This window comes from Manacus candei, unplaced genomic scaffold (assembly GCF_025592945.1).
Source record: "Manacus candei isolate 608988 ecotype Guabito, Panama unplaced genomic scaffold, ASM2559294v1 h1tg000047l, whole genome shotgun sequence".
NCBI classification, from domain to species: Eukaryota; Metazoa; Chordata; class Aves; order Passeriformes; family Pipridae; genus Manacus; species Manacus candei.
Genome location: NW_026138095.1, coordinates 2,389,383 through 2,405,804, shown reverse-complemented (window position 1 = coordinate 2,405,804; position 16,422 = coordinate 2,389,383). Strand labels below are relative to the sequence as shown.

Sequence of the window (16,422 nt, the reverse complement as noted above, 5' to 3'; positions counted from 1 at the left end):
GGATTTGGGATGCTTAGCATCTCCTTTTTCATAACAGACGTGAAAATTGTGACACTTCAGGGTACTGTGAGAGTGACTGCCAGTCAGAGATGCTCTTTGAAATCTCATTCAGGTGCTTTTCCAGTCACATCAAGGGAGAAAAATTGGTAAAAGCAGGTAATAGATTTGCTAAGGGAAAAGAACGAGGCTGTGAAGAATCAGTGAGGATAAAATCCTCCTCTTGGGTTTGTGTGATGGATTCAGACACCTCAGTGTGCCCTGGATGCTCCACATGGACTGCAGGAGCTGAGTGCCCTGGGCTTTACTGCCATGGTGCCTTGGAGAGGAGACTTTTTGGACAGAGGAATTCCTGGATGTTGGGGACAGAGACGAGTCTGTGACTAATAATTCCGGTTATTGAATTTTATCTGCTGCTTAGAGACTGTTTGCTGGGAGCACGTCTGGGACAGAGGAATAACTGAGGAAGAAAAGGCCAATAAAGTCTGGGGATGGGGCAGGGCAGGGCAGGGCAGGGTGAGCTCCCAGAGCAGACACTGAGGTCTGCTCAGCCACTGCTCTGGGCTTCAGCTGGCAAGAACAGGTTCTTTTGAGCAGACTTTTCTGCTAGGGCTCCACAGCTTCATGACCTCTCTCTTCTGACTCTCTGGTATTGATCCTGGTGCTCCTAAAAGTTGGCAACAAGCAGGAGAGTTTAGGAAGTCAGTGTTTCACTCCTGTAGGCATCTAGTCCTTTTTCTCACTCTCACCTGATTCACAGCTTGCTAAAAGCAGGAAGGTGCCTAACTTTGTTATTTCTGAAGATCCTGACCCAAATGTTTGCTTGTCCCTACATTCCCACCCCTTACTGGTGCCACTGGCAAGATCTTCTGGGTTAAGGCTGGAAACTGCTGCAGAAGTTCCTCAGGTATTGGTATCCCTCGAGCTGTAATTCTTGGGACAAGCCATCTGGAGGATCAGTGTCATTGTCACCTCACACTGTCTGCTCAGAGGGGTGAAGGTGCCAGGGTTTAGGGTGCTCTGGCTGCAGGTCATGCTGGAAATCCACGAACCTCTTGAACCTGAGTTGTCAGCAATGAATAATTCCCCTGGCATTTCGTGCTGGGCCCTGTAATTCAATTAGACTATATATAACTCTGATTGACACACAGTTTGCCCAAATACTGGTTTCAAACAAAGGGAGGCCCAAGGTTTATGACTTTTTTTTTTAAAAAAAAAACACCCTTTTTTTGGTATATTATTGAATAAATACATATATTTATTTTAAGCAAATTTCTGAACTTTGCCAAATGGCCTTTTATCAAAAAGGTTCACCGAAGCAGCTCCGTCTGTTGCAGCATTAATTCCCACTGGCAGGCGAGTGCATTTCTATTGAATTAGGTTCTTGGATCACCTCTCTGGAGTATCTCAATGCTGTGGTATTTTATGGCTGACATGAATGTTGTGAGGTCCTGTGGTTGAGGGTTGCTGTTTTGTTGGGGTTTTTTTTCTCTCTCTTATGGCATTAAGTTGCGGTACTGGATTGGACTTGTCATTTAGACCAAGACTGCTCCCTTGCTTTCCTGTGGAATTGAGGTTTCTCATGGAAAATATGACTCTGTGCTATCTTGAGCATCAGGAAAACTGATATGGGTGCTTAATTTCATTTTCAAACCCACTTCCCCAGGTGAAGTGGAGCGTGAAACTACTGCAGGGCCGGTGGTCTGCACATGGCGTGGAGCACATCCTGCCTGGCACGGGGGGCTCTGTGCTCTGGCCAGGCTCAGGCACTGCAGAGGGGTTGGGTTCACTGGGACACGGGGCTGCAGGTCACTGCTGCCACCCCTGTCACACTTGGGGGTGCTTCCAGGCTGTGGTAGCTCTGCTTTGGGTGTGACTTCACTGGGCTGTGAAAGCAGCGGCATCACGCTGGGATAATAACACGGCAGGTCATTTAGGTCACCTCTCCCACAGTTATTCAGGACGCTTCAATTCCTGTGACTGTCTGACCTAGGGAGACCTTGAATTTTGCCTGGATCCTTGCCTCAACCCATTTCAGCCCTGTTTCCCACATAATTGTGCTTCCTCTTCCTTTCTGCTGTGTCTTTGGGTCGCTTCCCATCTCCTCAGAGCTGCCTCGATAACTTTCCACTCAAGCCCACCTTGGAAAATCTCTTTTCTTTGCCCTTCTCACTGCCATAAACAATCATTGAAACAGCCAGTGCTTGGGGACTGAGGTGAGGGGGGCCAGCTTGAAAAAAAAAAACAACAAACCCCTGGAAATCCCAAATTGTCTTTAAAAACCTGTCTTGAAATGAGAGGGTCTGGATTCAAACTGAGCTCCTCCAACCTTGCACAGAGAGGTCACTGTGAGCCCTGCAGGGCCCTGGCTGGTTTTTGGTTCTCTCTGACACTCTCCATACAAATAAATCCACTTCTCTGCCAGGACAGTGGGTGTCAAAGCAGCGTTTTGGGGATTTCAGGTGGGAGTGGACTGATCTCAGCTGACGTGTTGCAGCCCCCCATACCAAAGGGAATCGCTGGTGCTGGTTGAGAGGGGCTTCTGTTGCTGTCAGGGGGTGTTTGGTTGTGTTTTCCCTCCTTACACGTATTTTTCCATTCGTGCTGAAATGTAGGCAAGATTTTCTGGCAGGATGTCTCCCCATGTTGGTCAGGATTAAGTAGTTAAACATACAAGTGCGGATGGTTTTCCAGTCGGGATGGCTTTCCTGTGCGGTGGCTGGGGTAACGTAGCCATGTCCTGCTGCAAATAGGAGCAATTCAGGGAAGAAATGAGACTCAGAAGTCACCAGAGGGTAAATACACAGATAAAGCAGGAAGCTGAGGGAAAACCCACTGCAGCCAGCCTTCCTGCAAGGTTTTCCTTGCTCCTGCTGGAGCTGGTGGGATGGGTAACCACCGCCTTGGGAGGAGCAGCAGAGCTCCGAGGGGCACGATGTGCCAGAGATGGAGGCACTGTTTTAGCACTGAGAGCAGCCCAGCTCAGCCCTCCTAGCCAGGCCAGAGTTTAGAAGGAATCCATGAGGGCAGCACAGCTCTGCAGCTTTCCTGGAGTGGCCCCTGGGGCTCCCCGACTTGCCTCAGCTGCAAACATGGAAAGCCCAATATTATGGTGCTGATGCCAAACCCTTTTTCACTGTCCAGAGGGTTGTCTGAAAAGGTTTTTGGTTCGGTCCTCAGCGTCGTGAATAATAAACTTTGCTGTTTTCTCTCTCTTTTCTTTCCCAGCAACATCCTTTCTTCACCCTGCACGAATCCAAAGAGACAGACGTCGCCTCTTTTGTCAAGCTCATCCTGGGAGACTGAGAACTGGACTTGTAAATGAATTGCCCTTCTGTGGACTGGTGGGTGCAGGGGAGGGGCGCGTGGCAGGACTTGTCATGGAAGCACCAACAGAAAGTCGCCGTGTTTTTGTTTTGTTTTGTTTTTTTATTCTGAGAAACCCCCACCTCGCCGAAGTTTTTTAAAGGGTTCTTTGGTATCCATAGTGACATAGAACGAGCTGGTTAGTGAAATGAATTTTAATAAGGTTGGTAACCTTAAAACAAAAACAAAACAACAAAAAAAAAAGAATTTAAAAGAGTGATTTACATATTTAATGACAGTCGAAGTCCCTCTTCCTAACTTGCTCCTCATCCCCCTTCCCTTCCCCGTGAACCAGAATTTGCTTTGTCATGGTAATAGGTGCTATGGTAGTCATGAAGTTGTATGTAGATTTATATTTTGTCCCTTCCATTATTTTAATATTTATGTTAAGTGCTTGATGGAATAGATTTCTGTTTTATATGAGGATGAGTGCGTGGTGACGATGATGATGCTAAATGAGGCCACAGCAAGCAGCAGTCGTAGGGCTTCGCTGGGGGAAAAGGTGTCAGAGGAAAAGAGGAAGAAGAGGAGAAGTGTCTCTGTTGTGGAAAATATTTAATGTGCATCATAAGAGGAATTTATAAGCAAGACTTGCAGCTGCTCGAGCTGCTCTCACAGAGTGTGAGGTGTAAGAAAGGGAGGTCCTGGTGCCCCTTCTCTGGACACCGCGCTCCGAGCCCAGCCTGGGGGGCACTGCCAGCCCCCAGCTGGGACAGCCCCTGCCCCATGTCCCAGGGCCTCACAGTGGGCAGGTTATGGGGTCTGGAGTGGGAATTGCTGGGATGGTGTCTGGGACAAAAGCCCCAGAGGGAAGGAGGTTGTCAGATGAGTTGCACAAAGGTGAGGAGGGGGCTGCGTGGTCAGTGCCCGCCTGCCCGTGGGTCCAGCAGCGTTGCAGTGCCCGAGGCTCCCTTGGGCTGGGGATGAGCTGCTTTGGGCCTAAAAGGGAGTTCCTCTCTCCTTCTCCAGATGGGACAGGATCACAGGATGCATGGCATGACACCTGTGAAAAATGGGATACTTTAGAGTTGGTTTCTAGGGCCCTTGGCACTGTGTGGGCAGCAATCCCTCCGTGCTTGCCCACACTTTGGGAGTGCTGGTGCTCCCCAGGAGCCCGTGCTGGCACGTGGTTTGGGCTGTGTCCAGCTCTGGCTGGGATGCTGAAGGCAGCAGGAGCACTGGGCTCTGGCATGGGCTGCAGGTGTGTCCTGTGGGAGCTGCAGCCTGGAAACCATGCAGGGACACCACAGCCCACCCCTACCAGGGGCTCGTTGCTGTTGGAGAAAAGCTGCCAGCCAAGGGCAGGAGAACAGGGGCTGTTGGGGTGGGAAGGGAGACACAGATCACTCAGCCTTTGGGTCACACAGTTACTGTCCAGAGAGGGGGGGACTGTGCACTGTGAGGTGTTGTGGGGCTGGAGCAAGGCTGCTCCAGCTTAACGCTGTTGGACTGAGCCACACCCACCCAGCTGCCTCCCCTGGCCAGGAGGGCCTTGGCCTCCTTCTCCCAGCCCTGTGAAGGGCACTGCCTGTGCCTCCTGCCCCTCCACACGCTTCCCATCCCCATCCATCGCTTTGGCACAGCCTCTCAGAGTCAAACCCCAGCTAGAAACTAGCCTTGCTCTGCAGTATTCCTTGTGCAGGAGATAACTCAGCCTGGGGTCCAGCTCCTGCTCTCCCAGTTTAGCAGCTCCAGACCCCGCTGGTGCGGGCTGGGCTTCCGGAACAGTCTGAGCGTATTTGGGGAAGCGATCCCTTGGAAGGGCTGATGGGGAGGGCAGAATTTAAGAGCAGGGGTTCCCCAACGGTGACACCTCTGGTGCTGGGGACACGCCAACGCTTTGGAAGGTGCACACGGACACCGCCAGTGCCTGGGCTGCCACTGCCACCGGCACGGCCTGGCTGGCACTGCCCACGGGGGTGGCTGTGAACCCGAAAACGGGGAGAGATAGGAGAGCTTTGCTCATGGGAGTTTATCAACCCTTGTGCCCCTCGGGGGGGGGCTCTAAGAGGGCTTGCAGGGATTGGGGTGCAGCTCACAGGTCATGCAGCCTTTGGGGAGGAGGTTTCCCTCCCTCGGCCACGCCGAGCTCCCCATCCCGCTCCGTGCCGAGGGGAACCTTTCAGGTTGCGTTTTGTGGCGGGTGAAACACGAGGATGTTTTACTTCACAGTGTAATTTTAAGAGGCCTCGCATGGCTCGTAATCTGCCCTCTCATATTCCATGGTGTGTCTGTGTGTGTGTTTTCTCTCTCTCACTTTCTCAGAGTCGCAGAGCTGTTTTGATTGATTGTCCTCAGCTGCAGCTAAAAGTCCAGCCAGCCAGTTTATAGACGTGGTTCCAGCATCAATTCTCGCTTTGAAAAACATGACATTTAAAACCACCCTTTGGTTTTCCTACATATGGATCTGATGCTTTTGTTAAAGATTGTTTTTGCCGCTTTTCTCCTGGAATATAAGTCTCATTTGGACACCGCATCTCCTTGACCTCAGAGCACCTTTATTTCAGTGCCATTGTAATTGACAGGTTGAATTTATGAGATACTGTCAAAGTTCAGTATTAATAGCAGATATTAATGTCACCAGCGTTTTCCAATAGAAAATTAATGTCAGTGTTGTCTGCAGCTAGTAACCCTCTAAAAGGATTCCTACATGCCTCCACACTGCATGCCGAGTGCTTGCTTTTATGCTTTTTGCTCTTACAGTGCTTGGGCCCTCTAGTCCCTTTGTTTTAATGACATTTCAATAGGGCAGGCAACAAATCACTTCCCTTCCCTGCTCATTCTCCATGACTTTGTTCCTTTAAAAGTCGTTTGCGTCAGCCCAGAGTAAGTGTGGATCCGTGTGAGGATGAAAACAGTGATCTGAGGGATCACCACTGTGGAGGGGAGAATGCAGAGGCTGTTGGTCTGTCCACGCATCCCTCGTGGCATGTGTGGACACAAAGCTTGGCCTGACCCAGGCATTTCTTAGAGAGAAGCCTGAGCTGGTGGCCTCAGCTCAGGGAGGAGAGCCAGAGACTCCTGTGTGCTTAAAAGCTCTGCAAAAACACTGGGCTGCAGGATGAAAGTCAGACTCTTCTCTCTTTGAGTTGATTGTAACCTCTGTGGAGATGAAAAGCCTTTGGTCACTGCCCAGATCTTTGCTTGGCTGTAACACAAGCACAGCCTTACCTTGGACAGATATGGTTGCTGGGACATTAAGCCTGTCCCAACCCCTGAACAGCCAAGGTGTTGAGGCTTAAAGCTGTTCTTCAGAAAACTCTTTTGTGTTCACACAGCACAGGACTGTGGGCAGCCTGTTGGATTGCCCTGAACTGGGATTTTTAAAGACACAGGTCTCATGCCATAAACCTGAAAGAACCCAAACTCCACCAGGGAGCAGGGAGGGGAGCAAAGCTGCTGGAGCTCAGCACTGAGCTGTGACTTGGACCAGCCGTGGATGGATTCCAGCACAGGGAGCCTTTTGCAGGGCAGGGAGGGTCTCTCTGCTCTGCCACAGGTTATTGGGCTGCAGGAAAGAGGCACAGCCCATCCCTGGGTATCCCTGGGCACGATATTCATCCTCTTCTTTCCCCCCACCTTACAGCTCTTGATGTTCCTGCAATCTCCTGAATGTTTGAGGCCTTGCCATCGCTACAACTCTAAAGTGTCACTGGCAGGAAAGCTGTTTTCTGGGTCTCCAAGAGCCCACTGGCCCCTTAAATCTGAAAGAGGGCATTTTCTGGTTACTGTTTTTAAACACCAGGTACATGCTGCTGCAGTGGGTGCAACGCCCATCTCTTCTGGAGTTTTTTCCAGGTGTACAAACCCTTACACAGGTATCTCTGTACTGTATTTCTGTGTTTTCCCTGGCTTGTGTCAGGTTTACTGGTGAGGAAGGAGGCAGCTCTGACTTGTTGAAGAGGTGAAACACCATTTCTGGAGGCAGGTGGCCTCCCCTGTGTGATGGAGGAGGCAGTTGATGGGTCACTACTCAGAGAAAGCTCTCAAGAAAGATTTGCAGTTGATCTCCCTGTCCATCAGCACGTGCTGTCGGGTCAGTGCTGCTGCTCCTTGGTGGGAAGGGGCTGCCAGACCCTTTGCCCAGGCAGGGAGCAGTGCCTGGTGCTGAGGGCAGACCCCAGCACACACAGCCTTAGCTGGGATTTCTCCATGCTTGCTACAAGCCAAGTGTAGCTACAACCTGCACATTTCCCTTCTTCCCTGGACATTCTGGAAGAGGAAATCCCGCTCGGCCAACACAGCATTGCTTTAGTGGCTGGTCTGATGTAGTTCAGACAAGGTTCCCATCAGCTCCCTTGTTTAATAGACCTCTTTTTTATTAAAAACAACCCCCAAACTCGTCTCTCAGAAAAGCCAGCCAAGATGCTCTTTTTTTTTTTTCTCTCTCTTCCATCTTGTTCCTCTTAGAGGAACTCTGGGAGCCCGTCTTGGTGCTTTCACTCTTCCACATGCCAAAGATTGCTACATCCCTCTTAGTTACTCTCCTGCCAAACCAGATCTTATAGTCTTGCCTCAAAAATCATGCACTTCCCTGCTCCTTGGGGTTCCTTTTGTTGCTGTTGCTTTTTCATTGAATTTCCTCATGTTTATTGACATGTCTATTGTTGAGCTTCCTGGACACATGCAGCTCTCTTTTTCGGATACAGGGAAAGACAAATAGTTGCCTTCACTGCTCTGCCCCTGCTGTTGGGGAAATACTGTTAGTGATATGATTCCTACAGATGGGATGGGTCTCATTTAGAGCTCGGAGGGTGTAAACTGGCATTGCTCCATTGGCTTGGCTGGAATAAGGCCAGTTTTGTCCAGCTGAGAATCTGTCCTTAATGTCTAAACAGTTATTACACACTAATAAAGATTAATGATTGTAAATCCCCACGGATTATACATAAAATGGCAAGTTTTACTCATTAATCTTTATTGCCATGTTATGGCTGTTTATGTTAGAGGAGTCGCCTCTCTCTGCTCTGAACATGCACTGAGGAGGTGGGGGGTGAGCATGGGGGAGATGGAGGGTGGACAGAGCAGACCAGATGTCCACATGTTTTACAGCCTGTGTCCTCCCGCCAGGTTCCTTGTTTCCTTGAAAGCCGTTAACCAGCAGCAAAGGATGTATCCCAGAGCTTTGTCTGCCTTGCTGGCCTCTGCCTGGGCTATAAAATCCAGATTGTTTCTGGTGAGAAGGGATCAGATCTCCTAATTAATATTTCAGCTCAGCCTTTACTGGAGCAGATGGAGAATATGAAATTTGACGTGTGCTCTGGCAGTGCTGGGAGATTCTCTCTCCCGGACCGTGGCTGGAGGAGATGCTTTCTGGGCAGTGACAGGTTGAAAGGACACTGCTCCTTCACATAACCCCACACCATGGAAACAGTGGATTTTGTTAGTAAACAGGACCAGAAAAAGCTCATTGAATCTCAGTTTTTAGGTGTTTGCAGATGCATATAGACACAGCCAGGAGCTGGTGGTGCCAGTCTGGACACAAAGGCCCATGTGCTCTATAAATGACGAGGAGTCTAAATGAGTGCAGTAAATTTAGTGATGGATTTAATGGCATAGGCACAAAATGAGTTCTCTGATAGGCAGCTGTGCCAATCCACCCTGCCAGGGGAAAGTCAGGAGCAAAAAGAGAGGACAGGACACAGCCACAGATTCCATCGAGTGCACAGCCTGCTGAGAGCAGCCCTTCTCTCCCCATGTACTCCTTCAGGCTCAGATCTGGGGGCAGTGAGTTTGCTCACAAGTCCCAGGTTGTCACTGCATCCCCAACTCCAGCAAGGGAAGCGAAATCTAAAACACAAAAAGAAACCCACAGGGAAAATAACTCCAGGTGAACCAAGACATGTTGCTGCTGCGCGGCCTCGTGCGTCGCTGCTTCCCCTGCTGAGCTCCCATTTAAACCATGGGAAAAGCACAGGAGAGGCCTCTGGAGCTGAGAGAGAAATGGCTAAACATTTTAAGGTGGTCTCTGACAAGCCTAATGCTGGAAATATCTAATTTCCAGGCCACCAGGACGAGTGAATCCTTGAGGGGCCTGCGCAGCCGGCAGTGCCGTTCCAGCGGGAGCACTTGGGGCTGCAGGATGTTTATGACGTGGCCTCCTTTAGTGCCCCCCTGGGTTGCTCAAAAGCCCTTTGCCTCCATCCGCACCTGACTCAGTCTCAGTCACCTTCATGGCTTATGTTTTACTGTCGGGGGTTTTACTGGCAGCCTCTTTTCTCGGCGGTTGGTCAGAGCGAAGGGAAGGGAAAGGGGCCTCCAGCCAGCTCGGCTTTGGGAGAGGAAGGAGCTGCCTGTGCTCTCCAGTCCCTGCTTGAGGGGAAGCCACAAGCCAGGAACTCGCTACCCCGCAGGTATCCAGCTGAAGCAAGAGCTTCTCCCTTTGTGCTTCGCTGCCATTCCGTTAAAAATCCCTGTGGGAAAGCGGAGCAGCTCCGGAGCTGCGGCAGCGTCGCTCCAGGGCGGCTCATCCCTGCCAGCAGCCGGGATGGGCCGCCTTTCCTTCCTCGAAAGGCTCTTGGTTTTCTCTAAATGATGGGGCAGGAGTCCAGCTGGGGCTGTGAGGTACCGCGAGGATAAGCTGGGAAGAGCTTGGAAGCGCCTTAAACACTCTGGAAGTAGGGATGGAAATCTCAAAAGATCAGACGCCTTTCGGCGATTTCCAGAGCTACACGGCTTTAGCCAGACCTGAAAACCCTTCCTAGAAGTTTTATTTCAGGGTATTTTGATCTGTTACTTTCGCTTTTGGGCTTAGCTAAATCCAGGAAACTCAGAATGGTGTAATTCTTGAATGAAGACTAAACACACCCCAAGCGTTATTGAACCGATCAGGAAAGTTTCTGTTTGGTTTATCTTACAGGAATAATTCAGGCCAGCTCAGATTCAGTCTGGTTTTACCCCAGATAATTATTACTTTTGAGAAAATAAGAGAGCAGACCATGGTTTTTCCAAAAGGCTGTGACCCATCAAACAGTGCCAGAAGGTGGATGGAGATAAGTGCTGCAGGGAGAGGGGGCCAATGTCTGAGGGCTGGAAGGAGCAGCCTGGCTGCAGGAATGTCCATGGCCTCCAAAAACACACAGAGAGACAGCTTCCCCAGAGGTTGTGTGATGGAGGTATCGGGGTCTGCCACGTCTCGGGTTTTTTCCCTCTAGGAAAGAACATTCAGCCATCTTGGAGTGTCCTGGAACAATATCCAAAAGCCTTCAGTGTTTCTCAGCTCAGTCCTGTGGGGTTTTTTTTTCAGGATGGATGCTGTGAAAAGCCAGGAAGGGCCAGGTGTCCTTGATTTACACAGCCAGAGTGGAGAGATGTAGATTAAGTGCCTCGTGAGAGCCAAAAAGGTGTGCTTGAAGATGAATTACAGTCTCTGTCGTAGCCGCTCAGCCAGGATCAAATTTTCCCATGTACAGGTGCAGCTGCAGAGCTCTCCGTCCATGTTTAGCCCAAATTTAGTCATGAGTCTTGCATATAAACACCCACAGCATGGACTGTGCCTTCTGGGGGGCTTCTGGCAGGTTGGGGTTCAAATCAGAGTATCACCAAAACCAGGATTTGACTCCAGATATTTCCTTTGTAATCTGTGTGTAAAGTGAATTTCCAGAGCTCGGCCACTGTGACTCGAGCAGTTTGTGCTTGGTGAGAGTTGTCCCTGGGCCAGGGGAAATAGTCACAACATACCAGATAGTTGGGATTTTGCATTTATTTTTTAATAGCAGTACATCAAGGGGAAGCTGCTAAAATGTAGTTTCTTGTAAGCTGGAAATGAGTTGCAGTAAAACTTGTAAAAACCCAAACCTCTAAAAACGTCCAAAATTTTCAATTTAAGGAATTACAGTTTTATTGGCAAAGATCCATGTTTAGCATCAATGTATGGAATTTCTAGAGTTTCTGTCTTGAGGTGTGAAATCTGCTTTTTCTCGAGATGGTGGGAAATTTGTAACAAGGGTATTTCTACATAGTTTTGGCTAGAAAAAAAACCCAAAATATGAGCACAATGGAAAAGCAACCACTGCCCAGTGGTCTCTGGTATTGAAGAGGGCACAGGGAAAGCACCTGTGTGTTCTGAACATGTTAGAAAGGAGAAGACTTTCCAACCTGCTGTAATGCAAGTCCTTATTTGACTTTATTTTTAGGATTTTTTTTACAGTACCATCATTTGTTTTCTAACTGTGAAAGTCTCTGCTTTTCCTTACATGTGGAAGGCTGATTTTTCTTTCTCATGTTCTTAGTATTTATTATTTATCCATTTCTGGTACTATCCAAGAGGTGCTGAAGGTGTCTCCCAGCCTGCCCTTGAGCCATATGGAATCCCTGTAGTATCTCCTAACAGCTGGGATGGCAGTAATGGCTAATTATTATTTCAAATTATATTTGTAGCAATTTAGATTTTTTTTTTTTTTTAGCATCCTGGTTTGCTCTAGAATTAGGGATGGGGATAAGGAGTCTTTTAAAAAAAAAATGTATTTTAAACATCTTTGAGGCTTCTAGAGAAACCTGCTCACTTTAGTTTTTAGTAGGAGAAGCACCAGCTGGGTGCACCAGTTGAGAGGGGATTGACTCACACCAGAGTTCAGTTTAGCTGGTGAAATGCTCTGTGTCACATCACTAACCAAAATCACACTGGAATTCTGAGAAAACAATCATTTTCCACCTGAAAATTAAAGTCTGGTTTGTGAAGTGCTTGGTTCTTCCAAGTCCCACACCAGGCTTTTCTCTGTCGAGTTTGCCTTCAGCCCTGGAGAGGGGGGCTCAGGTGGCCAGGATTGCTTCGAGGCAGGGCTGGGGGACACCCAGGCACCCTCTGGCCAAGTGTCAGCTCTGGGATGGAGGACACAAATCCTACAGAAATGATGGAGCAACTACTGAGCAGCTTCTTCTTGCTCTGCAAGAGACGTCTAGGGGAAATCCTGTGTGGGTGTGACCTGGGTGAGAGAAGCAGGACTGGGGGCTCAAAACCATCACTTTTTGTTCCTTTTATCCCCTTTCTCCTCTCTGAAAGGTGCTCTGCTGCTTCAGAAGCCTCCCCAGCCTTTCTGATAAAGAATAGTAGAATCACAGAACCACAGCATCGTTTAGGTTGGAAAAGACCTTTAAGATCATCGAGCCTGGCCACAAACTCAGCACTGCCAAGGCCACCACTAAACCATGTCCCCAAGTGCCACATCTACATGTCTTTTAAATCCATCTGGGGACAGTGACTCAACCCCTTCCCTGGGCAGCCTGGATGCTGTGGGTGCATCTGTTTTCAGACAGCTTGCATTGGTTTTCTGGTTTGTTTTTTCTTCCCCCTGTGTATAAGAAACGTTGGGTAGCAGAATGTGGAATTCATTAGAAGTTCATAAAGCAGGGACCTCAGAAGGATGTGGGTATAAATGCTTTTCAGGCATCCGAGGTGAACTTTAAATGGAGCTTTGGCCCTCATTTGCTTTCTGCTTTTCAAAAACCATTTATGAGAAAGTGGAGCTGTCAAAGCCATGCATGAACTTTGCCTTCTTGCAAATAACTTGTCTCAAAGTAAATTGTCAAAATGCACAAGAAACTTGTCTCAAAGTAAATCCAGTAGCTCTACAAAGCTGGAAAAGTATGTGCATTAGAGTGTGTGTGTGTGTGTGTGTGTGTGTGTGTGTGTGTGCATGTGGTGTGTGTAGGGGGGGTGCAGGGAGTAACTCCACCATTTTGGGGGCTTAAAAAAAAAAACATAATGCAATTGCTTTTAAAAAAAAAAAGGCAATGTAAAAATATTTATTTCTTGGCAGAAGTACATCAGACCACATCTCCCGTCCTTTTAATTGCCTCGTGTTTGTTTTTGTTGTCTTAAGTCTTTGCTGGCCCCGTTTCCTCCGCAGTGCTTGTCGCTGCTCAGAGCCTGTCACCTCACACAACCCCTCTGGCAGGAGGGAGCGCAGGGCACGGGGCCCTTCACGGCTCTGGGGCTCCTCAGGAGCATCACTGGGGGTCACATCGGTGGCAGGAACAGCAAAGGTGGTGTCAGATGAGAAGGCATCCAGTGCATCAGAGGCCATTTTCAGTTTTTAGCCTCGTGGAGGAAACTCCTTCCTTGTGAGACTCAAAACTGCCGCGTCCTAACGCAAACCCCGTCTCGGGGAGGGTGGGTTGGCCCAGAGATAGCAAACTTGGAGAGTGTTATTTAAAAGAAATGAGGTGCTGACCTCTTTGTGAGATGGCACACAGGGGGCTGTCAGTGCTGGGGAAGGTCTCCAGGGGTTTTACCCAGGGTTTGGAGCAGGGCAGAGCCAGCACTGCCCCGTGCTGGGATGGACCATCACCCCGAGCTCCTGTCCCTGTGCAATTTCATCAGGCAGATACTGCAAACTTCAGGGTCCTCCCTGTGCTATAGAGTCCTTCAGTGGTCACCTGGCCTTCACCCCCACTCCATCTGGCTCCATCTCAAATCCTTCTCTTAACCTGTGTTGTCTTCATCCATCTCAGCTCTGTTCCTGAGGATGAGCAGTAATAGGAGACTGACAGTAGGACCACGTGTGTAATGTTTGATGGGCTTCTACTTCATGTTGTTGTTTCATTGAGATGCTTTTAGGATTCATATTTTACTGGATTAAGGATATTGGAACAATTGAACTGCTGTTCTTTAACCCCAGATCCTTTATCCCCACCTTCTTCACTTAAAAAGAAATTAGACTGGGAAAATATATTTGACTTGGGAAAAAAAAAACCCACCACCAAACCTTGCTGATGGAATAAGTTAATCATCTTTACTACACTTTGGTTTTATTTCTCAGGATATCCAAAGGTTTTTCACTGCTGCTGAGAGAGGGGACAGGACACCTTTTTGAAACTTCAACCACTGTAACCGTTTTCCAGATGTATGTGAGTGTGTGTGTGTGTGTGTGTGTGTGTGTGTGTAAAACTCAGCACTGTGTGTGCGTGTGTTCTGCTGAATATTGTGTGCATCTATGAAATGCTTCAAACAACTGCCTGGAAGTCAAAACCAACCACCTCTTTCCAGTCATATGTTTGCCGTGACTTTTCATAACCACACTTGAAACTAGTGGTCTTGGATGAAATATTCAAAGAGCAGGGCATCTTTATAGCAATGGTATGTCAGTCAAATTACGAGAAATGTACACAAAAATAAATAAATGAAATTTAAAAGTAACCTGCTGTCGGCCTACCTGTGTTTTTCCCAGGGGGAAGTTGTTTGGGGGGGACACACTTTGTGCTGCTTTTTTTTTTTTTTTTTACGGATCATCTTACTTGTAACAGCTTATCATACATTACTGAGAGCTCAGGAATGCTCAGGCTGCTCCACAGGGGTAATTGTGAGCGCTGCTGCCGATGGTTTTCCTCTCCACGCTCCGGCTGGCGGGAGCAGGCGCAGCCACATCCCGTCCATCCCACATCAAAGGCTCGGCCCCGGCTCCCGCCGCCGCGCTGGCAGGGCCTTGGTGGGGCCAGAGCAGCGGCTTCCTGCCCCCCACCCCCCCAAAAAGCGGCTTTCCAGCATGGAGAGAGGGCTGCGAGGGGCTGCAAGGGGTCACAGCCTGGCATCACCCGGGGTGTGGGTCTCAGGGCCGGGCACCCACCCGTGCTGTCGGGGTTGGAGGCTCAGCACCTTGCAGCGACGTGGCCGAAGGGTTTTGTGCAGCTGTTGGGCTGGAAAACAGATGTGGTGCTTTGCTCCGTGTTTCACCGGCTCCTGGATCCAGCCCTGGATTCCACTGCCAGCCCCATCACTGTTATCTGCAGTTAAGCCTCTCGTTGCTTTAAAGGTTGACTGTTTGCCTTTGTCGTGATGCAAAGCCAATGCTCACCCCTAATTTATTAATCTGAGTCAAACAGCGTTTTGCTTGAGTAAAGCATCCTGGCCCGGGTCACGCCGAAACACGAATCGCTGTTTCCCTCTTTCTCCTGTAAATAAAATTAGCCTTCCATTTATATTAGAACTGCTGAAAACAATATCCCAGCTCCCTCTGCTGATCCTGCAGTCCCAGCTAGGGCGAAAGCACCGATGTGCTGTGGACAGAAATAGCCCAGTTACCAGAATAATTTTTAGGGGCACAGGTAAGGAGTCAGCTTTTATCCCTGCACGAAGCACAGTGTCCTGAGCTGAACACTTTGGGATTGCAGGGGGAATGTTGCCCTGCGTCAGCAATGGGAATGCTGGGGATACAGAGAGTGCCATAAAAATGTCTGAAGAGAAGAGCTGAGAGAAGGCACAGACCCGTTTCTGAGAATCCTGAACGAAACAGCTGCTGAAGTTTTCTCTGCGCTGCGGGATGTGAGTTGTGTGTTCTGTTTAAAAGGGAGAAATTAAGAGCCGTACTTTTATTTTATCAAATCAAATTACCCCTGTGTGTTCAGAATATTTATGCATCGGTACTTTTTTTTAATTTTATTTTATTAAGGCTTTATCTCACTGTAATCAATTCCAAATACAAACCTATTTTTATCGCTGCAGTGCAGCAGTAATTTATAAGATGTAGACGGAACGCACACGAGATGCCAAAAGCAATTTTATGGAGCCTCTTTTGTTGTCATCTACAATGCATCAGCTCTTGCCTTCAGCCTCCCATCAATTTTAAAAGCCCCAAGATGAAAAAAAAAAATAAAAAATAAAAAGGAGTAAGTACAGTGAAGCAGCTGCCAACCCCTGCAATAGTCTGAGATACATGTGCACCTTGGGGAGGGAGTTTGATGGAACAGGGCACAGTAATGTGAACTGTACTGTGCTTTGTAATGCAATTCTTTGAGTTGAGAAAATGGCAGATTGTGTTCCCTCTGTCTCCCTTGCCTACTATTTCATATATATGTGCAGAGAGTGAAATGGTGAAATAATGTCCTGCATTATTTCACATATACACAACTGACGTCACACTGACGTGAGGAAAAGAAGAAGGGGGAAAGTTGAGGTCCTGGTGACTGAGCAGAACTGCCCTTAATGGTCTCTTTTCTCCTGTCATTTGGGATCCCCCTGGGTGAGCAGTAATATTTGCTTCCAAAATGCAGATATGCCAGGTGAAGCACTCCAAAATCCCCATCCCAGTTTTCACACCGGTGGTGAGCACTCGCTCCTTCCAG

At 48.7% G+C, this 16,422-nt stretch overlaps 1 protein-coding gene across 1 annotated transcript in view; it reads left to right on the top strand.

The window, feature by feature from the left end:
• The window catches only part of MAP2K6 (mitogen-activated protein kinase kinase 6), a 53,609-nt gene extending 39,109 nt beyond the window's left edge, over positions 1-14,500 (top strand). Inside the window, exon 12 of the mRNA XM_051797749.1 lies at positions 3,226-14,500. Coding sequence (XP_051653709.1) covers positions 3,226-3,303 — 78 coding nt within the window. The 3' untranslated portion in view covers positions 3,304-14,500. The remainder of the gene's footprint in view (positions 1-3,225) is intronic.
• The last annotated feature ends 1,922 nt before the right edge of the window (positions 14,501-16,422 follow it).